General features: G+C 71.3%; 2 protein-coding genes across 2 annotated transcripts; both read right to left on the reverse strand.

Annotated features, from left to right (window-relative positions):
* Positions 1–1,443: 1,443 nt before the first annotated feature.
* On the reverse strand, positions 1,444–16,705 carry EHMT2 (euchromatic histone lysine methyltransferase 2). Its single transcript, XM_039517181.1, has 27 exons — positions 16,661–16,705; positions 15,768–16,052; positions 14,637–14,893; positions 14,268–14,340; positions 13,875–13,972; positions 13,613–13,789; positions 12,427–12,534; positions 12,193–12,304; positions 11,659–11,760; positions 11,454–11,592; positions 10,195–10,340; positions 9,378–9,600; positions 9,060–9,245; positions 7,945–8,027; positions 7,733–7,839; positions 7,518–7,640; positions 7,322–7,423; positions 6,385–6,489; positions 5,947–6,101; positions 4,850–5,017; positions 4,617–4,761; positions 4,206–4,283; positions 3,473–3,588; positions 2,914–3,000; positions 2,724–2,802; positions 2,269–2,444; positions 1,444–1,680 (listed from the first exon to the last, which is right to left on the reverse strand). The coding sequence occupies exons 2-27, from the start codon at positions 16,039–16,041 to the stop codon at positions 1,500–1,502; spliced, it is 3,600 nt and encodes a 1,199-aa protein (XP_039373115.1). The 5' UTR covers positions 16,042–16,052; positions 16,661–16,705; the 3' UTR covers positions 1,444–1,499.
* Positions 16,706–19,643: 2,938 nt separating this feature from the next.
* On the reverse strand, positions 19,644–21,296 carry ZBTB12 (zinc finger and BTB domain containing 12). Its single transcript, XM_039517186.1, is given in 2 exon segments — positions 19,644–20,347; positions 20,349–21,296. Coding segments are annotated over 2 exon segments (1,296 nt in total). The 5' UTR covers positions 21,078–21,296; the 3' UTR covers positions 19,644–19,780.
* Positions 21,297–23,605: the final 2,309 nt, after the last annotated feature.

Raw genomic sequence — 23,605 nt, forward strand, 5'->3', positions numbered from 1 at the left:
ATGCACCTGGACCTCACGCCCCAACACAATCACCCAGACACAACCGCAAAAGGGGGTAGCAACACACTGCCCCACCACCAGGCCTACAAGCAGCCAGTCCTCAGCCCCCAATCACACCACAACGTAACTCGCTCGCAAGATGACAACCCTGAACCTGCAACCCCCACCAGGCAAACAGCCTTCCCTGGCCCACAGACACCACAACCTGCCCCCCCAGGCAGGCACAGCACAAATCCCCCCCCCCCCCCAGCTGTGTGTGCAGACACGTGGGTGAGACAAAGCAGACAGCACCACACACAACCCTTGCAACAGCCGCAGGCCACAGACACACAATCGCACCCAGCGCAAAGGGTCGCACCCAGGGACACCACAACTCAATCCGACGACACACAAACACCCCCTCGAGACAACAGCACAAATCTCACACAGCCACAACTGACCTCAGCAACCGCAAGGAAACCCACAACCAGGTAAAGCCCCAGCCCTCACCCTCAGCACCAACCGATCGCGCACACCCCGCAGCAGGGGGGGCCATCGCGTGCACACCCACACCCCCAGCAGGGAGCAGTGATCGCACGCGCACCCCCCCCCCTAGCAGGGAGCGGCGATCACACACGCACACCCACCCAGCAGGGGGGGCCATCGCGTGCACCCCCACACCCCCAGCAGGGAGCAGTGATCGCAGACGCACACACCCCCCAAGCAGGGCGCAGTGGTTGCACACACACACAGCAGGGGACGGCGATCGCAGATGCACACAGACACCCAGCAGGGGGCGGTGGTTGCACACACACACACACACACCCCCCCCCAGCAGGGGGCAGCAGTCGCACACCCCCCCGGCAGCGGACGGACAACGCACACCCTGGCCGTGTTCCCGGCGGCGCCGGCGTTTATTGGGTTCAGCCCCCCAGGACGTTACAGTTAAAAAGGGCCCGAGCCGGGGGGGTCCCCGCGGTTCCTGCAGCGCTGCCGTTACCGCCAAGGGGTCGCTGGCGGCTGAGCCCTGGGGGAGCCCCAGGAACGGGGCTCAGGGGCCCGGTGGGGTCACCTAGGGGTTTCCGGGACCCAACAGTGTAGGGGGCTCTGCCAGGGGGCTCAGGGTCCCAGCAGGGGCAGGGTGGGGAGTATCCCCCGGGGGGGCTCAGGGGTGGGAATCGGGGTCCCTGGGGGGCGCAGGGGCCCAGCAGGGGCTGGGTGGGGCGTATCCCCTGGGGGGGCTCAGGGGTGGGAATCGGGGTCCCTGGGGGGCTCAGGGTCCCAGCAGGGGCAGGGTGGGGCGTATCCGCAGGGGCCCAGCAGGGGCAGGAACCGGGGGGCGTCCCCGGGGGGGGCTCAGGGGCCCAGCAGGGGCAGGAACCGGGGCGCCCCCAGGGGCTCAGGTCCCAGCAGGGGCAGGGTGGGGAGTATCCCGGGGGCTCAGGGTGGGAATCGGGTCCCTGGGGGGCTCAGGGGCCCAGCAGGGGCAGGAACCGGGGGGGTCCCCGGGGGGGGGGGGCTCAGGGGCCCAGCAGGGGCAGCCCCCCCACGTCGGGCAGCAGCTCGGGGTGCGCCTCCAGGCGGGCCAGACGGCTCTGCTCCAGCGCGATGGCCTCGGCCGAGTGTTTGCACTTCTCCGCCCCGCACTGGCACGTGAAGTATTTGCTCTTGATGTCCCAGAACCGGTCCCCGTAGTCGAACCTGGGGGGCACGGGAGGGGTCAGCACGGGGGGACAATACCCCCCCCGACAGGCCCGCCCCCAGCCCCGCCCCATCTCCTCAGCCCCTCCCGTACTCACCAGCCCCTGCCCCAATCTCCTCCCCCAGGCCCCGCCCCATCCCCTCACCCCGCCCAGCCCCTCCCACACTCCCCAGCCAGCCCCACCCCCATCTCCTCAGCCCCGCCCATACTCACCAGGCCCTGCCCCAGCCCCTCCCAGCCCAGCACTGGCCCCAGCCCCTGCCCCCGGCCCGCCCCAGCTGACCCCCAGCCCCGCCCCGCCCCGCCCCGGCTGACCCCAGCTCCTCCCCTGCCTGGCATTGACCCCAGCCCCTGCCCCCACCCCACCCCTGGCACTGACCCCAGCCCCTGCCCCAGCCCCGCCCCGGCTGACCCCGGCCCCGCCCCAGCCCCGCCCCGGCTGACCCCAGCTCCTCCCCTGCCTGGCATTGACCCCAGCCCTGCCCCCCCAGCGCCCCGGCTGACCAGCCGCCCCGGCTGACCCGGCCCGCCCCAGCCCCGCCCCCGGCTGACCCCGGCCCCGCCCCCCAGCCCCGCCCCCGGCTGACCCCAGCTCCTCGCCGGCGCGGATGTCGCGGCTGCTGAAGAAGGCGATGCGGGGGAAGCGCAGGTCCTGGTGCAGCATGAACACTCGCACCGGGATGATGTTGGGCTCGCACAGGTGGTTGATGAACCGGCTCACGTTGCCGTAGTAACGGGCATCAATGCAGTACACCTCGCCGTCCTGCGGGGGAGGGGAGAGAACCCAGGAGTCCGGGCCGCCAGCTCCCCTCCCAGAGCTCGGAGTAGAACCCAGGCGTCCTGGCTCCCAGCCCCCACCCGGCCCAGAGCCAGGAGAGAACCCAGGCGTCCTGGCTCCCAGCCCCCACCCCGTCCCAGAGCCAGGAGAGAACCCAGGCGTCCTGGCTCCCAGCCCCCACCCGGCCCAGAGCCAGGAGAGAACCCAGGCGTCCTGGCTCCCAGCTCCCCCCTCCCCGAGCACCAGGCATCCGGGCCCCCGCACCTTGTTGTCCAGATCAAAGAGATACGAGTCATCTTCCCGCACGTCGGCCTCCGCGTCGGAGATCAGCTCCCCCACGTACCTGCGGCAGGGAGGGGGGGCAGAGCCGTCACGTCCCGGCGACTCCCAGCCCTGCCCCCGCCCCCCAGCCGAGCTGGTGCCCCCCCCCGTGCCCCCGCCCCAGCTCACTCACTCGCAGATGAAGGTCCCTTGGGGGATGGTTTGAAGGGCTCGCACCCCCCAGCCCATCTTGGCCGTCCGGTAGAGCTGCAGTCGGACCCTGCCAGGGGAGAAGCTGCTTGTTAACCCGCGGAACTCCCTGCCACATGACACCCCAGCCCACCAGTTCCAGCCCAGCAATCCTAACATTGATTCCTGTTAGCCTGGGGAACTCCCTGCCACATGACACCCCAGCCCACCAGTTCCAGCCCAGCAATCCTAACACTCATTCCTGTTAGCCTGGGGAACTCCCTGCCACATGACACCCCAGCCCACCAGTTCCAGCCCAGCAATCCTAACACTGATTCCTGTTAACCCACGGAACTCCCTGCCACATGACACCCCAAGCCACCAGTTCCAGCCCAGCAATCCTAACACTGATTCCTGTTAGCCTGGAGAACTCCCTGCCACATGACACCCCAGCCCACCAGTTCCAGCCCAGCAATCCTAACACTCATTCCTGTTAGCCTGGGGAACTCCCTGCTACTGGACTCTCAGGAATAGGGGGTGATGCCCCCTCCCTGGGGACTCACTTGATGCCGCTCTGGACGACCCGGTTCTTGCAGTTCCTCCAGCAGGTGCACGCCTGGTTACACTCGAAGATGAGGGGCGGCTCGATCTTGTTGAATTCCTGGAGCAGGCGCCCATCCTGAGGGGAGGAGGGGTCATAATCTCTGAATAGCTCCCAAATTCTGCCTCCCCCAGATGGGGTGGGGGAGTGGAGGAAGGCCCATGGGAACTGGGGTCTGAATATTCTAGGGGGACTGAGGCAGCCATGCAGCCTATGAGGGGGGGAATCTATCAGTTTCATTTGACAGTGTCCAGGCTCCCCCCTCCCCTGTCAGTTTCATGGCTCCCCCACCACGTGATTGGACAGTCAGTTTCTGGGCTTCCCTCACACCCAATGGGGAAGTTACCAGGCTACCCCCTCCTTCTTCTCATCTGAGAGTCAGTTTCTAAGCTCCTCCCTCCTACCAGCCCCATGGCTCTATTTGTCTGCCTTCAGGCTCCCCCACCCCCATATTCTCTTGTCAGTTTCCAGGCCCTCCATTGCCATATTTGGTGGTTTTCAGGATACCCTCAGTGTCTATCAGTCCCAATCCAAGTAGTTGCCAGCCCCCCCGCCCCCCCCCATGGGGTCTGGCATGGCAGTTTCCAGGCTCTCCGCCATCCCCACAGTGTCAATGTAGCAGTTTCCAGGCCCCCCATGGCATTCCAGGCCCCCCCAACCGTGCAGTTACCCGGGAAGGGGTGTGGGTGTCTCACCTTGTCGTACCAGCAGCGGATGCTGAGTTGGCCGCACAGGCAGTTGCTGGAGGAGCAATCGTCCTGGCAGGTACAGTGCTGCAGAAGTGGGGTGGGGTGGGGGGGACACAGCTTAGCAGGGCCTGCCCCCACCGCAGTTGTCAGTTTCCAGACACCCCACCCAGTCTGCACCTTCCCTGGTTTCTCAGCTCCCCCATTTCCCCTCCAAGCCACCGCAGGCCAGTTTCTAGGCTCCCCCCTCAAAAAACAATTCTGCATTTGTCGGTTTCTAGCCCCCTCCCCCCCCCCCCCGTACTGCATTTGCAAGGTTCTACGCTCTCCTCCCTCCAAAAATGTTCTGCATTTGTCGGTTTCTAGGCTCCCCTCTCCAAATGGGCAGCTCCGGGCTGCCAGGCCCCCCGGGGCGGCTACCTGCAGGTGTGTGATGTTGCGGTCGATGTTCATGGTGGAGGTCTCGCAGTTCTCCGAGATGTATTTATAGTCGTCGGGACACGGCTCATCGTCCACCGAGTTGACGCAGGGGATGGGCACGTTCTCGTAGCCGCGGGCTACGTCCCTGGGGAGGGGCAGGAGGGGTGAGACCGGAGCCGGCCAGCTGGGCCCCCTCGTCCCCCCACCCCACCCCACCCCGGGCCCAGCCCCACCTGCTGATGATGCGCTCGGTCCGCAGCGCCCGGTTCAGGATGCCCTGCCGGATCTTGCGGTTCAGCTGCAGAGCGAACCAGACCTCGGAGTTCTCCAGCGTCAGGTCCACGGGGCAGTCACCCTCCTTGTTCCGCACCTCGGGGTCAGCCCCTCGTGACAGGAACAGCCTGGGGGGGGGGGGGCAGATTGGAACCCAGGAGTCCTGGGCTGTAACCACCAGCCCCCACTCCCCTCCCAGAGCTGGGGAGAGAACCCAGGAGTCTGGGCTCCCAGCCCCCCTGCTCTAACCACCAGCCCCCACTCCCCTCCCAGAGCCGGGGAGAGAACCCAGGAGTCCTGGCTCCCAGCCCCCCTGCTCTAACCACCAGCCCCACTCCTCCCAGAGCCGGGAGGGGACCCAGGAGTCCTGGCTCCCAGCCCCTGCTCTAACCACCAGCCCCCACTCCTCCCAGAGCCGGGAGAGAACCCAGGAGTCCTGGCTCCCAGCCCCTGCTCTAACCACCAGCCCCCACTCCTCCCAGAGCTGGGAGAGAACCCAGGAGTCCTGGCTCCCAGCCCCCCTGCTCTAACCACCAGCCCCCACTCCCCTCCCAGAGCCAGGGAGAGAACCCAGGAGTCCTGGCTCCCAGCCCCCCTGCTCTAACCACCAGCCCCCACTCCTCCCAGCGCTGGGAGAGAACCCAGGAGTCCGGGCTCCCAGCCCCTGCTTTAACCCACCAGCCCCTACTCCTCCCAGAGCTGGGAGAGAACCCAGGAGTCCTGGCTCCCCCCCCCCCGGTTCTACCCCACCCGCCCCCGCTCCCCTCCCCGCGCTGGGAGAGAACCCAGGAGTCCTGGCTCCCAGACCCCCTGCTCTAACCACCAGCCCCCGCTCCCCTCCCAGAGCTGGGAGAGAACCCAGGAGTCCCGGCTCCCCCCTGCTCTAACCACCAGCCCCCGCTCCCCTCCCAGAGCTGGGAGAGAACCCAGGAGTCCCGGCTCCCCCCTGCTCTAACCACCAGCCCCCGCTCCCCTCCCAGAGCTGGGAGAGAACCCAGGAGTCCAGGCTCCCAGCCCCCCCTGCTCTAACCACCAGCCCGCGCTCCCCCGCGCTCACATGACGCAGTCGTGGTAGCTCTCGCGGGCGGCGATGTGCAGCGGCGTGTCCCCGTGACAGTTCACGGCGTGCAGGTCGCACTGCGCGTTCAGCAGCACCTCGGCGATCTCCGCGCTGCCCGTGAAGGAGGCCCAGTGCAGGCAGATGTTCTCCTCCTGCGGGGGAGGGGTTACGGGGAGCCTTGAAACCAGCAAACCCAGCTCCGAGCGGAGGGGGGGGGCTGGAAACCAGCAAAGACATTGAGGGGCAGTAGAGACAGCGGCCAGTGCTAGGGGTGGAGCTAAGACACCAATACACAGACTGGGAGGGGAGCCTGGAAACCGACAGAGACGTGGAGGGAGCCTGGAACCAGACACATGCAGAGACAGCGACAGGTACAGATTTGTGGGGCAGGGGGGCATTGAGAAGACGCCGGGGGAGCGAGAAACCGCCACTCACGTTGTCTGTCAGGGTGACGTCGGCGCCGCGGGTCAGCAGCATGCGGATCACCTCGATGTGCTTGTGCTCCGCAGCCCAGATGATGGGGGTCCAGCCGCCGTTGTCCTGCCGGGGGGGAGCACGGGGGTCAGCGCTGCCGGCCGGGGGGGAGCCCCCTGCTGCCCCCCCCGCCCCCAGTGCCCCCCTGGGGCCATGGGGAGCCCTGACTGCCCGGGCAGAGCCCCCTGCTGCCCCCCCCCCTGCAGCCCAGCCCCCAGCGCCGCCCTGGGGCCATGGGGAGCCCTGACTGCCCGGGCAGAGCCCCCTGCTGCCCCCCCCCCTGCAGCCCCGCCCCCCGCGCCGCCCTGGGGCCATGGGGAGCCCGGACTGCCCGGGCAGAGCCCCCTGCTGCCCCCCCTGCAGCCCAGCCCCTAGCGCCGCCCTGGGGCCATGGGGAGCCCTGACTGCCGGGGCAGCGCCCCTGCTGCCCCGCAGCCCAGCCCCTAGCGCCGCCTGGGGCCATGGGGAGCCCTGACTGCCCGGGCAGAGCCCCCACTGCCCCCTGCAGCCCAGCCCCTAGCGCCGCCTGGGGCCATGGGGAGCCCTGACTGCCCGGCAGAGCCCCTGCTGCCCCCTGCAGCCCAGCCCCAGCGCCGCCTGGGGCCATGGGGAGCCCTGACTGCCCGGGCAGAGCCCCTGCTGCCCCTGCAGCCCAGCCCCAGCGCCACCCTGGGGCCATGGGGAGCCCTGACTGCCCGGGCAGAGCCCCCTGCTGCCCCCCCTGCAGCCCGGCCCCCAGCGCCACCCTGGGGCCATGGGGAGCCCTGACTGCCCGGGCAGAGCCCCCTGCTGCCCCTCCTGCAGCCCAGCCCCTAGCGCCGCCCTGGGGCCATGGGGAGCCCTGAGTGCCCGGGCAGAGCCCCCTGCTGGCAGCCGGACGCCTGGGTCCCCGACTCACCTGGGCGTTGACGTCCACCTGCCCCGTGGCCAGCAGCAGAGAGACCATGGCCAGGTTCCCGCACTTGGCCGCGTGATGGAGGCAGGTCGAACCATCCTCCTCCTGGCGGCGGGGGGGAGACCATGTTGTGATTGGCAGGCAGGAAGCCCCCCGCCCGCCCTGCGCCCCCCGCCCGCCCTGCGCCCCCCGCGCTGACCTTGCTGTAGACGCAGCCGCCCCGGCGGACGATGTACCGCGCCGTCTCCACCTGGTTGCTCACCACGGCCTCCATGAGCGGCGTCCGCCGCGTCTTGTCCACCGCGTTGATGTTGGCGCCAGCCTGGGGGGGGGGTTAACAGCCAGAGTCTGAGCTCGCCCCCTGCCAGGCAGGAATCCCCCCGCCCCCCGCCCCGCCCCCCCTCGCCGCCCCACCTGCAGCAGCACGTGGCAGATCTCCAGGTACCCCTTCTGCGCGGCGGCGTGCAGCGGGGTGCGCTTGCTCTGCTGGTCGCTCTGGAAGTTGGGGTCCAGGTTGTCCACTGGGGAGGGGGAGGCAGAGAATCGGGGAACAGGATCAGAGCCGGGAGCGGGGTCACAGCCCCACACGCCCCCCCCCAGCCCCCTTTCCCGGGGCCCCCACTCACGCAGCATCAGCAGCACCTTCTGCAGCTCGCCCTGCTTGACGGAGAGGTAGAGCTGGCGGGGGTGGAACCGCAGCTTCTTCCGCCTGGCGGAGCGAGGGAACGAGACGGGGTCAGCGGCAGGGCTGGCGGGGGACGCACAGGGAAGGGGAGGCCAAGGGACGGAGCATTGGTGGGTGCGGTGGGATCACAGGTGTGTGGCAGAGGGAGCCCTGGGGGGACCAGAGGGAGATGGACTGGTGGTTTCCCTGGGACCACAGGGACGTGCGTGGGTGGGGGGAAATGAGTGGGTGCCATGAGTCACAGATGGGCCATACCAGGCGGCAGAGAGAGAGGTGGGTTGGGAGGATGGTGGATGCCAGGGGGAGGATTGTGGGGCACCCACAGAGCGCTAGATTTCAAGGGGCAGGACAACGTACTGGTGGGTGAGATAGGATCTCAGTGGCTGGGGTGGAAACAGGTACTGGTGCTTGTGGTGGGATCACAGTGGCTGGGGCGAGGACAGGTGTATCGGTGGGTGCAGTGGCATGTCAGTGGCTGGGGCAGAAACAGGTGTATTGGTGGGTACAGTGGGATCTCGGTGGCTGGGGCAGGGACAGGTGTATTGGTGGGTGCAGTGGGATCTCGGTGGCTGGGGCGGGGACAGGTGTATTGGTGGGTGCGGTGGGATCTCGGTGGCTGGGGCGGGGACAGGTGTATTGGTGGGTGCAGTGGGATCTCGGTGGCTGGGGCGGGGACAGGTGTATCGGTGGGTGCAGTGGCATCTCGGTGGCTGGGGCAGGGACAGGTGTATTGGTGGGTGCAGTGGGATCTCGGTGGCTGGGGCGGGGACAGGTGTATTGGTGGGTGCAGTGGGATCTCGGTGGCTGGGGCGGGGACAGGTGCATTGGTGGGTGCGGTGGGATCTTGGTGGGAGCAGTGGCATCCCGGTGGCTGGGGCGGGGACAGGTGTATTGGTGGGTGCGGTGGGATCTCGGTGGCTGGGGCAGGGACAGGTGTATTGGTGGGTGCGGTGGGATCTCGGTGGCTGGGGCAGGGACAGGTGTATTGGTGGGTGCCGTGGGATCACAGAGAGCAGGAGGGTCGTGGGAAGCGGGGGGAGGGTCTGGGGGTCCCACCTCTCGGCCTCCTGCACGATCAAGGCCTTCTCGAGCTGCTCGCGGCCCGGCCCCGGGCCCAGCCCCAGTGGCGAGATGGCGGCGCCCGACGGCAGGGTCAGCACGGGCCCCCCGGAGCTGTCGATCCCGTCGGCCAGTGGGTCATGGGGGACCAGGCGTCCCTCGCCCTTCCCCCGCATCCGGGCGCTGAACGGGAGAGGAGGGGGCAGCAGGGTGGGGGGGTCAGAGACTGAGACACCCCCTCCCCGACACGGCCCCCGCGGTGCCCCCCCCACACTGACGCGCTCTCCGCCCCCCACGCGCCCCCCGGCGGCTCACCTGGGCTGGGTGGTGTCGGCGCGGCCGGGGGCGTCGGGGGGCTCCTGGCCGGGCGGGGCGGGGTGGAGGTGGAGGTGTCGGCCCGGGCGATGGTGATCTCCTGGGCCTCCGAGGCGTCCTCGCCGCAGTGCGGGCAGAAGATCAGCCCGTTGAGCTGGGACACGCAGCCCTTGTGGAACCGGTGGGTCACCCGCAGGTCGGGGTGGCACTCCAGGAAGGTGCCCTGCGGGGAGACGGGGCCCCTCAGTCCCCACCCGCCGCCCCCGGCACCTCCACTCCCAATCCACAGCCCCCCAGCACCCCCCACTCCCGACCCGCAGGCCCCCAGCGCCCCCGGCACCTCCACTCCCAATCCACAGCCCCAGCACCCCCACTCCCGACCTGCAGCCCCGGCGCCCCACTCCCGACTGCAGCCCCGGCGCCTCACTCCCGACCCGCAGGCCCCGGCGCCCCACTCCCGACCCGCAGCCCCCGGCGCCTCACTCCCGACCCGCAGGCCCCGGCACCCCCACTCCCGACCCGCAGGCCCCGGCACCCCCACTCCCGACCCGCAGCCCCGGCACCCCACTCCCGACCCGCAGGCCCCGGCACCCCACTCCCGACCCGCAGGCCCCGGCACCCCACTCCCGACCCGCAGGCCCCGGCACCCCCACTCCCGACCCGCAGGCCCCGGCACCCCACTCCCGACCCGCAGCCCTCCGGCACCCACTCCCGACCCGCAGCCCCGGCGCCCCACTCCCAACCTGCAGCCCCGGCACCCCACTCCCAACCCGCAGCCCCCGGCGCCCCACTCCCGACCCGCAGCCCCCGCACTCACGGCCGTGCAGAAGTGCCCGCAGCCGGGGCAGCAGTGGTGTTTCACCATCCGGGCGCGATGGGACTCGCACAGAACCATGAGGGGCACCCGGCTGGACGGGCGCATGGTCTCCCGCTTCAGCACGCTGGAGCCACAGCCACTCAGCTGGGGAGGGGGATGGGGGGTCAGCCCGGACGCCAGGGTCCCGTCCCTCCCCAGAGTCTCACCCAGCCGCATCTCAGCGCTGGGCAAGGGGTCCCTTCCCATCCCAAAGAATCCATGCCCCACCCCAGAGCCAGCCGCAGCTCAGTGCTGAGCTGGGGGTCCCCAGATAACCAGCCCCCCACGCCCCACCCCAGAGCCAGCCGCAGCTCAGTGCTGAGCTGGGGGTCCCCAGATAACCAGCCCCCCACGCCCCACCCCAGAGCCAGCCGCAGCTCAGTGCTGAGCTGGGGGTCCCCAGATAACCAGCCCCCCACGCCCCACCCCAGAGCCAGCCGCAGCTCAGTGCTGAGCTGGGGGTCCCCAGATAACCAGCCCCCCACGCCCCACCCCAGAGCCAGCCACAGCTCAGTGCTGAGCTGGGGGTCCCCAGATAACCAGCCCCCCACGCCCCACCCCAGAGCCAGCCACAGCTCAGTGCTGAGCTGGGGGTCCCCAGATAACCAGCCCCCCACGCCCCACCCCAGAGCCAGCCGCACCTCAGGGCAGGGCCAGGGGTCCCCAGATAACCAGCCCTCGCGCCCCACCCCAGAGCCAGCCGCAGCTCAGTGCAGAGCCAGGGGTCCCTTCCTGTCCCAAACACTCTGTGGCCCCGTCACCCCACCAGCTGTGCCTCCCTGTCTGCCCCGCCCCTGCCCATCACCCCGCCCCTCACCTCCCCAGCCCCGCCCCTGCCTGTCGGCCCCGCCTCACCTCCCACCGCCCCGCCCCACCCCATCACCTCCCGCCGGCCCCGCCCCGTCACCTCCCGTCGGCCCCGCCCCGCCCCGCCCGCCTCACCTCCCGCCGGCCCCGCCCCTCACCGCCCTGCCGGCCCCGCCCCGCCTCACCTCCCGCCTCCCCGCCGCCCCGCCTCACCTCCCGCCGCCCCGCCCCGCCTCACCTCCCGCCGGCCCCACCCCTCACCTCCCGCTGCCCCGCCCTCGCCTCGCCCCGCCGCCTCACCTCGCCGCCGGCCCCGCCTCACCTCCCGCTGCCCCGCCCCGCCTCACCTCCCGCCGCCCCGCCCCCTCCCCGCCCTCCCCGCCCCTCACCTCCCGCTGCCCCGCCCGCCTCACCGCCGCCGGCGCGCTCGGTGGCCATGCAGTGGCTGCGGGCGGCCTCGCTGAGCCGCTCGATCTTGGGGGCCTCCATGCGGCAGGAGCAGAGGGGCAGCTCTCGGCGCCGGTCTCCAGCGAGCCTGCCTGCTGGACACGCCTGGGACCGATCAGTGGGGGGGGGCTGCAGCCGGGTTGGGGGGAAGCAGAGGGGGCCGGGTCTCACCTGCGTTGTTGGGGGACAGCGCCCCCTCGCCGGGCAGCTCCAGACACCCCAGCGGCACCTCCGTGTACTCGCTGTGCCCGGCCGCGGGGACCCCGGTGACACCTGGCCGAGGGGGCGACAGGGACACGTGTGCAACGAGCCGCGGCTGCTGCCCCCCAGACGCCCCCCAGCCTCACCCCAGGATCCCAGCCCGCCGGTTACCCTCTTGCCCGGGTCAGGCCGACCCCCCCCCCCGCGCCGGCCCCTTTCTCTGGCACCATTTGGGGCAGAAACGAGCCGCCGGCACCGCCAGGAAGCACCGACCTGGCGCCCTGGCGCCCCACGCCCGGAGAGGGAGCAGGCACCGAACCCACCAAGGAATCCCGCCCGGGGGAAACACAGCAGGGGGGTGGGGAATATCTCCCAGGCCAGGGGGGCTCCAGACACGGCTCCGGTACCGCCGCGAAGCCCAGACCCTCCTCTCTCCGCCGCCGCGACCCGCCGGCCCCCAGCCGCCTCGGCTCCGGAGCCACGGGCCGCCACGCGCCCCCTCACCTCGCCCGTCCTTGGGCCGAGCCTCCTTCCTCTTGCGTTTGCGGGACGGTTTCACCCAGGGGCTGTCGTTTTTCCAGCGCTTCTTGGCCTTGCGCTTGGTGCTGGACGCGCTCTGGGCGGGGGAGCGAGGCGGAGCCGGGGGGGGACGAGAACACGGAACGGTCATGGGGGAAGAGAAGGAGGGAAGTTCTCCTGCCCCCCCCTGCCCCCCATCCTGCCCCCCCGGGGGCTCACCCTGTCCGACATGGTCCCGGATTCTTCGTCTTCTTCATCCTCTTCCTCCTCCTCCTCCTCCTCCTCCTCTTCCTCACTCATTTGTTCCCCTGCCCTGTCGGCCTCCGACTGGACAAGAGAAGGGAAAAGCTCAGCTGGGGGGAGAAGCCAATTCAGGCATCCGGCCCCGAATGAGCTGCGATTCCCCTTCCCGAACACAGCGCGCCCCACCCCAGAGCCAGCCGCACCTCAGGGCAGGGCCAGGGGTCCCCGGATAACCAGCCCCCCGCGCCCCACCCCAGAGCCAGCCGCAGCTCAGGGCAGGGCCAGGGGTCCCCACCCAACCAGCCCTCGCGCCCCACCCCAGAGCCAGCCGCAGCTCAGGGCAGGGCCAGGGGTCCCCGGATAACCAGCCCCCCGCGCCCCACCCCAGAGCCAGCCGCACCTCAGGGCAGGGCCAGGGGTCCCCGGATAACCAGCCCCCCGCGCCCCACCCCAGAGCCAGCCGCACCTCAGGGCAGGGCCAGGGGTCCCCGGATAACCAGCCCCCCGCGCCCCACCCCAGAGCCAGCCGCACCTCAGGGCAGGGCCAGGGGTCCCCGGATAACCAGCCCTCGCGCTCCACCCCAGAGCCAGCCGCAGCTCAGGGCAGGGCCAGGAGTCCCCGGATAACCAGCCCTCATGCCCCACCCCAGAGCCAGCCGCACCTCAGGGCAGGGCCAGGGGTCCCCACCCAACCAGCCCTCGCGCCCCACCCCAGAGCCAGCCGCACCTCAGGGCAGGGCCAGGGGTCCCCACCCAACCAGCCCTCGCGCCCCACCCCAGAGCCAGCCGCACCTCAGGGCAGGGCCAGGGGTCCCCACCCAACCAGCCCTCACGCCCCACCCCAGAGCCAGCCGCAGCTCAGCGCAGGGCCGGGGTCCCCGGATAACCAGCCCCCGCTCCCCACCCCAGAGCCAGCCGCACCTCAGGGCAGGGCCAGGGGTCCCCACCCAACCAGCCCTCGCGCCCCACCCCAGAGCCAGCCGCACCTCAGGGCAGGGCCAGGGGTCCCCGGATAACCAGCCCCCGCGCCCCACCCCAGAGCCAGCCGCAGCTCAGCGCAGGGCCGGGGTCCCCGGATAACCAGCCCTCGCGCCCCACCCCAGAGCCAGCCGCAGCTGAGCGCCAGGTCCCCGTGTGTGCAGCCCGGCCCGGCCCGGCCCACCTTGCTGTCCGAGTCACCGTGCTCGTCCACGGAGTAGCTGTCGTAGAAAAGGCTGAAGTCCTCGCCCACCTCGGTCTCCCACTCCTCCAGGGGCCCCCCCGCACCCCGGGCCCCCGAGGGGTCCCCCAGGGGGCGGGACTCGCTGGGCGGAGCCGCCATTTCCTCCGTCACCGTGATCTGGGGAGGACAATGGGTCAGAGCTGCACCGCGCCCCAGGAGGGAGGGAAGGAGGGAGGGACCCAGGCGTCCGGGTGGGCCGTACCTCGGTGCTGGCCCGGGGGCTGGATCTGTGCAGGGAGGACGGGAGCCGCTTGTGAATCGAATCCGTCCTGTAGTCCAGCTTCTGCCGCTTGGCCGGCTCTGGGGGGAGAGGGAATGAACGAGGGGGGGCGGGAGATGCCCCCCAGCTCCCGTCACTCCCGACCCGCAGCCCCCCCAGCGCCCCTCACTCCCGACCCGCAGCCCCCCCAGCGCCCCTCACTCCCGACCCGCAGCGCCCCTCACTCCCGACCCGCAGCCCCCCAGCGCCCCTCACTCCCGACCCGCAGCCCCCCAGCGCCCCTCACTCCCGACCCGCAGCCCCCCCAGCGCCCCTCACTCCCGACCCGCAGCCCCCCCAGTGCCCCTCACTCCCGACCCGCAGCCCCCCGGATACCTGGCTCCTCGATGCTCCGCAGGTCGTCAGAGACTCGGAAATGCAGCATCTCAGAGACTCGCTTTTCGGGGACCTGCGGACAGGATTGGGCGGGGGGGCGGGGGGAGGGGGTCAGACACGGCGCTGAAACCTGGAGCAGCCCCTCCCTAAGGCGCTGATGGAACCCAGGCGTCCGGGACATGGTCCTTAGGGGCCGCAGTGGAGATGAGAGGATGGGGTCAGGCAGCTGGGATGACACCTCGGGGGAGGGGCGCGAGGGGACCCAGGCGTCCGGGACGACACCCCGGGGGAGGGGCGCGAGGGGACCCAGGCGTCCGGGACGACACCCCGGGGGAGGGGCGCGAGGGGACCCAGGCGTCCGGGACCCACCTGTCCGTTGCTGGGCTTGGCCATGGTCTTGCGGGCCCGGTGGACCTTGGGCTTGGGGTCCGGGGGGGCGGGGGGCGAGGGCTCCCCCGCGGGCCCCCCCTCCAGGGGCAGGCGGGCGCCGGGCAGGCTGAGCAGCCGCATGGCCAGGCTCTGCACCGACGGGGGCGACTTGCTGGTGCCCGTCAGCGACATCTTGGCGCGGCTCGGCCCCCCCCCGGCCTTGCTGGGCGAGGAGGGCAGCGTCTTGCTGGCGTGGCCTGGGGGAGAGACGGTGCTCCTCACTCCCGACCCGCAGCCCCCGGGGCCCCTCACTCCCGACCCGCAGCCCCCGGGGCCCCTCACTCCCGACCCGCAGCCCCCGGGCCCCTCACTCCCGACCCGCAGCCCCCGGGGCCTCACTCCCGACCCGCAGCCCCGGGCCCTCACTCCCGACCCGCAGCCCCGGTGCTCCTCACTCCCGACCCGCAGCCCCGGTGCTCCTCACTCCCGACCCGCCGCCCCGGGGCCTCACTCCCGACCCGCGCCCCGGGGCCCTCACTCCCGACCCGCCGCCCCGGGGCCGCACTCCCGACCCGCAGCCCCGGTGCTCCTCACTCCCGACCCGCAGCCCCGGGGCCCTCACTCCCGACCCGCCGCCCCGGGGCCCCTCACTCCCCGACCCGCCGCCCCGGGGCCCTCACTCCCCGACCCGCCGCCCCGGGGCCCTCACTCCCCGACCCGCCGCCCCGGGCCCCCTCACTCCCGACCCGCAGCCCCCGGGCCCCTCACTCCCGACCCGCAGCCCCCGGGGCCTCACTCCCCGACCCGCAGCCCCCGGGCCCCTCACTCCCGACCGCAGCCCCCGGGGCCCTCACTCCCGACCCGCAGCCCCCGGGGCCCCTCACTCCCGACCCGCAGCCCCCGGGGCCCCTCACTCCCGACCCGCAGCCCCCCGGTGTCCTTCCCTCCTGCGGCCCCTCACTCCCAACCTGCCGCCCCAGCTCCCTGCCCCAGACCCGCAGCCCCGGTGTCCTCCTCGCAGGGCAGCTCCCTCCCCGACCCGCAGCCCCCAGCTCCTCCCGGACCCACAGCCCCCGGCACCTTTTCCTTCCCCCAGCACCACCCCACGCACCTTCCCCTGACCCCACTCACCTGGCAGCCCCTTGCTCCCTGAGCCGGGTGTGACCATCACAGTTGCTGGGGTCCCCTCCTCTTCGGGTGACGCTCCAGCCACCTCCTTGGGGCTCCCGGACACCTGGGTCCTCACCACCTCGTCCCCGCTGTTCCTCTCTGTGGGGGGACTCTCCCCGTCCCCTCCCCCACTGCTCTCCCCCTCCCGTCCCGGCTTCCACTTCTCCTCCGGCCCCAGGGCCCTCGGCGGGAGCGCGGCACCGGTGGGGAGGTCCCGGGGGGGCACCTGCCCCATGGGATGCTGACCTGGGGGGGAGGAGAGGAGAGATGGGGGGACTGTCCATGTTTCAGCAGCCCCATGTTCGTCCGTGGGGCTGACGCTGCTGGGGGTAACCCCCAAAAGCCAGGGGAGGGGCCGGTCTGTCCTAGCCCGCCCTGCGGGGCCCCGGGTGCGCAGGGCTGATGGGAACCCCAAGGGAATTGGGGGGCCCGTGTGTCATGGGGGCGCAGGGAAAGGGGGGAACCCCAAGGGGATTGGGGGGCCCGTTTGTGGGGAAAGGGGGGACCCCAAGGGGATCGGGGGGCCCGTGAGTCATGGGGGCACAGGGAAAGGGGGGAACCCCAAGGAGATTGGGGGACCCATGTGTCATGTGGGTGTGGGGAAAGGGGGGACCCCAAGGGGATCAGGGGGCCCGTGTGTCATGGGGGGCACAGGGAAAGGGGGACCCCAAGGAGATTGGGGGGCCCGTGTGTCATGGGGGTGCAGGGAAAAGGGGGACGCGGGGTCCCTGTAACCGGCGCAGGGGTGGAGCCGGGAGCCCGTAAGGGGCCGGTGCTGTTACCCCAGCCAGGACCTCACCCATGGGGCCGGGAGCCCCTGGGGGGCACGTGGGGGGCACTGCCCCCCCACTCACCTTTCTCTCCCGGCTCCTTCTCCGCCACCAGCGCCGCCCTCGGCTCTGCCCCAGCCCGGCCCCGGCCAGCGACCCCTGCCCCCAGCCCGGCCCCCCACTGCCCCCAGCCCGACCCCAGCCAGCGACCCCCTGCCCCAGCCCGGCCCCCAGCCAGCGACCCCCTGCCCCCAGCCCGGCCCCGGCCAGCGACCCCGTCCCCAGCCCGGCCCCAGCCAGCAACCCCCTGCCCCGGCCCGGCCCCCTGCCCCAGCCCGGCCCCCGTCCCCAGCCCGGCCCCAGCCAGCAACCCCTGCCCCGGCCCGGCCCCCTGCCCCCAGCCCGGCCCCCCTGCCCCGGCCCGGCCCCGCCCCGGCCCGGCCCCAGCCAGCAACCCCTGCCCCAGCCCGGCCCCCCGGCCAGCGACCCCACTGCCCCAGCCCGGCCCCCATTGGCCCCGGGCTCACACAGACTCGCCCTGCCCCGGACGCCTGGGTCCCGCCGCCCTCCCCACCTCGCCCGCTCCCGCCGCCTCCCTCGCTCGGTCCCGGCAGCCGCGCGGCGGCAGCGCCCGGCCGTGACGTCACCCGCGGGGCGGCCGGAGAGCCCGAGACCCCGCCCCCAGCGCAGCAAGCCCCGCCCCTCCCCGCGCTAAGCCCCGCCCCCTCCCGTCCCCCAGCGATCCCCATTGGCGCTTCCCCGGGAACGTCCCGGAGCCCAGACCCCCCCCCCCCGAGCTGGAGAGAGAACCCAGGAGTCCGGGCTCCCCACCAGACCCCACTCCCCTCCCAGAGCCAGAGAGAACCCAGGAGTCCTGGCTCCCAGCCCCCTGCTCTAACCACCAGCCCCACTCCTCCCAGAGCCAGGAGAGAACCCAGGAGTCCTGGCTCCCAGCCCCCTGCTCTAACCCACCAGCCCCACTCCTCCCAGAGCTGGGAGAGAACCCAGGAGTCCTGGCTCCCAGCCCCTGCTCTAACCACCAGCCCCACTCCTCCCAGCGCTGGGAGAGAACCCAGGAGTCCTGGCTCCCAGCCCCCCCTGCTCTAACCCATCAGCCCCCACTACCCTCCCAGTGCCGGGGAGAGAACCCAGGAGTCCTGGCTCCCAGGCCCCGCTGCTGTAACCCACCAGACCCCACACCCCGCCCAGAGCCAGGAGAGAACCCAGGAGTCCTGGCTCCCAGCCCCCCTGCTCTAACCACCAGCCCCCACTCCCCTCCCAGAGCTGGGGAGAGAACCCAGGAGTCCTGGCTCCCAGCCCCTCCTGCTCTAACTCACCAGCCCCCACTACCCTCCCAGAGCTGGGGAGAGAACCCAGGAGTCCTGGCTCCCAGCCCCTCCTGCTCTAACTCACCAGCCCCCACTCCCCTCCTAGAGCCAGGAGAGAACCCAGGAGTCCTGGCTCCCAGCCCCTCCTGCTCTAACTCACCAGCCCCCACTCCCCTCCCAGAGCCGGGGAGAGAACCCAGGAGTCCGGGCTCCCCACCAGACCCCACTCCCCTCCCAGAGCCAGGGAGAGAACCCAGGAGTCCTGGCTCCCCGCCCCCCCTGCTCTAACCCACCAGCCCCCACTCCCCTCCCAGAGCTGGGGAGAGAACCCAGGAGTCCGGGCTCCCCACCAGACCCCACTCCCCTCCCAGAGCTGGGGAGAGAACCCCGGAGTCCTGGCTCCCAGCTCCCCCTGCTCTGACCCACCAGCCCCCACTGCCCTCCCAGAGCCGGGGAGAGAACCCAGGAGTCCTGGCTCCCAGCCCCCCCTGCTCTAACCCACCAGCCCCCACTCCCCTCCCAGAGCTGGGGAGAGAACCCAGGAGTCCTGGCTCCCAGCCCCCTCTGCTCTAACCCACCAGCCCCACTCCTCCCAGAGCTGGGGAGAACCCAGGAGTCCTGGCTCCCAGCCCCTGCTCTAACTCACCAGCCCCCACTCCTCCCAGAGCCGGGAGAGAACCCAGGAGTCCTGGCTCCCAGCCCCCCTGCTCTTACCCACCAGCCCCCACCCCACCCCCTCCCAGAGCTGGGAGAGAACCCAGGAGTCCTGGCTCCCAGCCCCTGTTCTGACCCACCAGCCCCACTCCTCCCAGAGCCGGGAGAGAACCCAGGAGTCCTGGCTCCCAGCCCCCCTGCTCTGACCCACCAGCCCCCACTCCCCTCCCAGAGCCGGGAGAGAACCCAGGAGTCCTGGCTCCCAGCCCCCACTCCCAAATAAAACAACTTTGACACTTTTTTCTTTTCTTTCTTTTTAATAAAAAAAAAGGTTTAAACGATCTAAAAACTGGTTGTGGCCGTGGCGGGTGAGCCCCAGCGCCGGCGCCCCCCAGAGGGGAACAGCCGCATCAGCCAGCCCCCGCCCTGGGGCCAGAGGGGACCCGACACCCCCCAGAGAGGCCAGGTCCCGTGCCCCATCCCCGCCCATCCCCCTCTAATTCCTAGTGGCTAATCTGCGCTGGGCCAGCTGAAGGGTGCTAACCCGTCTTGCCGGCGGAAAGAAGAGATGGATAAAAGCCTACTACTACCAGCTACTGGAGATTCCCCCCGCCCGTGGCCTTTCGCTCTGCGCATCCTGGGCTCCAATTCCCGCCGGGACGTCCGTTCTTTGGTTGCTGGGAAAACCCACCCGGCTCTAACCTGGTAGCCCCCCTCCCGTCCCCTCCCTGAGCCTGGGATGGAACCCAGAGGTCCTGGCTCCCAGCCCCCACCCCCAGATCTAACCACCAGCCCTCACTCCCCTCCCAGAGCTGAGGAGAGAACCCAGGAGTCCTGGCTCCCAGCCCCCGCCCCCTCCGCTCTAACCACTAGACCCACCTCCCCTCCCAGAGCCAGGGAGGGAACCCAGGAGTCCTGGCTCCCAGCCCCCCCTGCTCTAACCACTACACCCCACTCCCCTCCCAGAGCCGGGGAGAGAACCCAGGAGTCCTGGCTCCCAGCCCCCCTGCTCTAACCACTACACCCCACTCCCCTCCCAGAGCCAGGGAGAGAACCCAGGAGTCCTGGCTCCCAGCCCCCCCCTGCTCTAACCACTACACCCCACTCCCCTCCCGGAGCCGGGGAGAGAACCCAGGAGTCCTGGCTCCCAGCGCCCCTGCTCTAACCACCAGCCCCCACTCCCCTCCCGGAGCCGGGGCGGGAACCCAGGCGCCCGGCGCCCCTAGGGCAGCAGGACGTTGATCTCGGAGACGCTGGCCTCCAGCACGTTCTCGGCGGTGGTCTTGCCGTGCTGCTCCTTGAGGTGGCGGCGGATGGCGGGCTTGTGGGCGAAGCGCACGTCGCAGTAGGAGCAGCGGTAGGGGCGCTGCCCGCTGTGCAGGTTCATGTGGTCGTGCAGGGTGGATTTCTGGGTGAAGCTCTTGCCGCAGACGGCGCAGGAGTGGGACTTCACGCCCCGGTGCACGTTCATGTGCCGGTTGAGGTTGCTGCTGTGGTTGAACTGCTTGCCGCAGCGCGGGCACATGAAGATGAAGTGCTGGGCCCGCATGTGGAAGACCAGCTTCTCCACCCCCTGGAAGGCCTCCTCGCACTTGGCGCAGCGGATGCTGCGCAGCGGGTGGGGGCCCGCCGGCCCCCCGCGCCCGGCCCCGGGGCGCCCGCCGCCCTCCTCCGCGTAGGCGCCCCCCGGGAAGATGAGCAGCCCCTCGCCCTCGGCGTCTTCGGCCAGGCTGTAGCAGGCCTTGACCACGCCCTGCGGGGCCGGCTCGGGCGGCGCCGGCCCCTCGGCCACCGTCGAGTTCACCTGGGCCTCCTGCTGCTGCTCCTTGGCCCAGCCGGGCGGCGGGGCCCCCTCCTGGCCCAGGCCGCCACCGCCGCCGCCGCTGCTGCTTCTTCTGCCGCTGCGCCACCTCCAGAGCCGACTCCACCTTGACGATGCAGATGTCGGAGACGCCGTCGTCGTCCCCGTAGTCCTCCTCCTCCTCCTCGTCCTTCAGCTCCAGCTCCTCCAGCTCCAGCTTGAGGGGCCAGGCCGGCAGGCGGTGCCGGGCCCGCTCCTGGGCCGAGGGGCCGGCCGGCGCCCGGGCGGCGCCCCCCTTGGCCGGGGGGGCGTCCTCCTTGAGGCCGATCTGGGGCTGGATGAACTGGGAGAGGGCGTTGCGGCACTTCTCCACCACGTGCTCCATCTGCAGGTAGCTGGCGGCCGTCAGGTAGTTGACGATGTCGCGCACGGCGAACTCCAGGGCGCCGGTGTAGCAGGAGAGCAGCAGGTCGGCCACGATCTTGGCGCTGTGCATGAGGGAGACCTGCAGCTCGGAGGAGGGGTTCAGCAGGAACTGGTCACGCAGGAACGGGGAGCAGGCCGCCAGGATCACCTTGTGGCCCCGGAACTTCAGGCTCTCGGCCACGATGGTCACGTCGCAGAACCGCTCCTCCGAGCGCAGCTGGTTCATGTTCCGCAGCGTGGCCGCCTCGTGCCCCGGCAGCTGGAACCGCAGCAGCTCCACGCCTGACGCCATGGCGGGGGGCTGGGAGGGGAGCCGGGGGGCGCGGGGGAGTTGTGGGGCTGGAAGGGGAACTTGGGGGAGCTGCGGGGCCTGGAACGGGGAGTTGTGGGGTGGAGGACGAGCTGGGGCCTGGAAGCTGGAGATGGGGGCAGCTGTGGGGTGGAGGAGGAGCTGGAAGGGGGAGCCGGGGGGCTGGAAGCAGGAGCCGGGGGAGTTGTGGGGGAAAGGAGCTGGATGGCCAGAAGGGGGAGCTAGGGGCTGGAAGGGGCAGCCAGGGGAGTTGGGGGCTCAGGGGACTTGGAGAGGGACCCTGTGGAAGCTGGGGGCTGAAAGGGGGAGCCGGGGTGTTGTGGGGTGGCGTGGCAGCAGGGGCTGGAAGGGAGCCGGGGGAGTTGGGGGGCCGGAAGGGGGAGCCGGAGGGAGTTGGGGGGTGGCGTGGCAGCAGGGGGGCTGGAAGGGGGAGCCGGGGGGAGCTGTGGGGTGGCGTGGAAGCGGGGGGGCCGGAAAGGGGGCCGGGGAGTTGGGGGCCGGCAGGGGGCCGGGTGAGTAGAGGCCAGGCCGGGCTGCAGGCAGACAGGAAGGACGGAGGTCGCAGCAGCCAGACAGCCCCTTGCCCCGTCCGGCTCCCCCTTTGCCCCCAGCCCCCCGATCACACCCCTCCGGCCCCCCTGCCAGCCCCCCCGCCAGCCTTCCGCGCGCCCCACGTCCAGGGGGCCAGGCACCCACCTGAGCGGCTGCAAAGTGGCCCTGGACCCACCCTGGCAGAGCTTCCCCACTGCGCCCCTCCCCACTGCACCCACCCCAGCGCCCCTCCCCACTGCACCCACCCCTGTGCCTCACTGCGCCCCTCCCCACTGCACTCCACCCCAGCGCCCCTCCCCACTGCACCCACCCCTTGTGCCCCTCCCCACTGCACCCACCCCTGTGCCCCTCCCCACTGCACCCCTCCCCACTGCACCCACCCCTGCGCCCCTCCCCACTGCACCCACCCCTGTGCCCCTCCAGTGCACCCACCCCCATTGTACCCACCCCCTGCGCCCCCACTGCACCCTGCCCCTGTGCCCCATTGCCCCCCAGCGCCCCTCCCCCCCACCCTGGCGGCCCCCCCTCACCTGCAGGCGGCCGCGGGTCCCGCCCCCCGGGATTTCCGCCCCTCGCTTCGCTTTGGGGGTTTGGGGGTTTTTCTATTTTTGCACAAGGAGCCAACTCCAGAGAAAGGGAATTAAAGGGGCCAGGCGAGGCGAGGGGCCCTTAAAGGGGCAGGGCCCGGCGGGAGGGATTATTGTCCGCCAGATGAAAAGTAAACGGCGATGGGAGAGGACAGAACAAGGGGGGGATTGGCAGCTCCACCGCCCCGGTGCATTGTGGGATACGGGGTGCGTGGGGGGGGACAAGACCCCGGTGCACCATGGGATATGGGGGTGCATGAGAAGAGGCGGCCCCAGTGCATCGTGGGATGCGGGGTGTGTGTGGAGGGACAAGGCCCCGGTGCATTGTGGGAGATGGGGGTGCCTGTGGGGAGGCGGCCCCGGTGCACCATGGGAAATGGGGGGTGCCTGTGGGGAGGTGGCCCCGGTGCACCATGGGAAATGGGGGTGCCTGTGGGGAGGCGGCCCCGGTGCACCATGGGAAACGGGGGGTGCCTGTGGGGAGGTGGCCCCGGTGCACCGTGGGAAATGGGGGGTGCCTGTGGGGAGGCGGCCCCGGTGCACCGTGGGAAATGGGGGGTGCCTGTGGGGAGGCGGCCCCGGTGCACCGTGGGATCTGGGGGTGCCTGTGGGGAGGCGGCCCCGGTGCACCGTGGGATACAGGGGTGCCTGTGGAGGCGGCCCGGTGCACTATGGGAAATGGGGGTGCCTGTGGGGAGGCGGCCCGTGCACCGTGGGATACAGGGGTGCCTGTGGAGGCGGCCCCGTGCACCGTGGGAAATGGGGTGCCTGTGGGAGGCGGCCCGGTGCACCGTGGGATCTGGGGGTGCCTGTGGGGAGGCGGCCCCGGTGCACCATGGGAAATAGGGTGTGTGTGGAGGGACAAGGCCCCGGTGCACCATGGGAAATGGGGGGTGCCTGTGGGGAGGCGGCCCCGGTGCACCGTGGGAAATGGGGGGGGCCTGTGGGAGGCGGCCCGGTGCACCATGGGAAATGGGGGTGCCGGGGGGGAGGCGGCCCCGGTGCACCGTGGGAAATGGGGGGTGCCTGTGGGGAGGCGGCCCGGTGCACCATGGGAAATAGGGTGTGTGTGGAGGACAAGGCCCGGTGCACCATGGGAAATGGGGTGCCTGTGTGGAGGCGGCCCGTGCACCATGGGAAATGGGGGTGCCTGGGGGGCGGTGGCCCCGGTGCACCTTGGGAAACGGGGGGTGCCTGTGGGGAGGCGGCCCGTGCACCGTGGGAAATGGGGGGTGCCTGTGGGGAGGCGGCCCCGGTGCACCGTGGGAAATGGGGGGTGCCTGTGGGGAGGCGGCCCCGGTGCACCGTGGGATCTGGGGGTGCCTGTGGGGAGGCGGCCCCGGTGCACTATGGGAAATGGGGGGTGCCTGT

Source organism: Mauremys reevesii, unplaced genomic scaffold (genome assembly GCF_016161935.1).
Source record: "Mauremys reevesii isolate NIE-2019 unplaced genomic scaffold, ASM1616193v1 Contig1, whole genome shotgun sequence".
In the NCBI taxonomy this organism is placed as follows: Eukaryota; Metazoa; Chordata; order Testudines; family Geoemydidae; genus Mauremys; species Mauremys reevesii.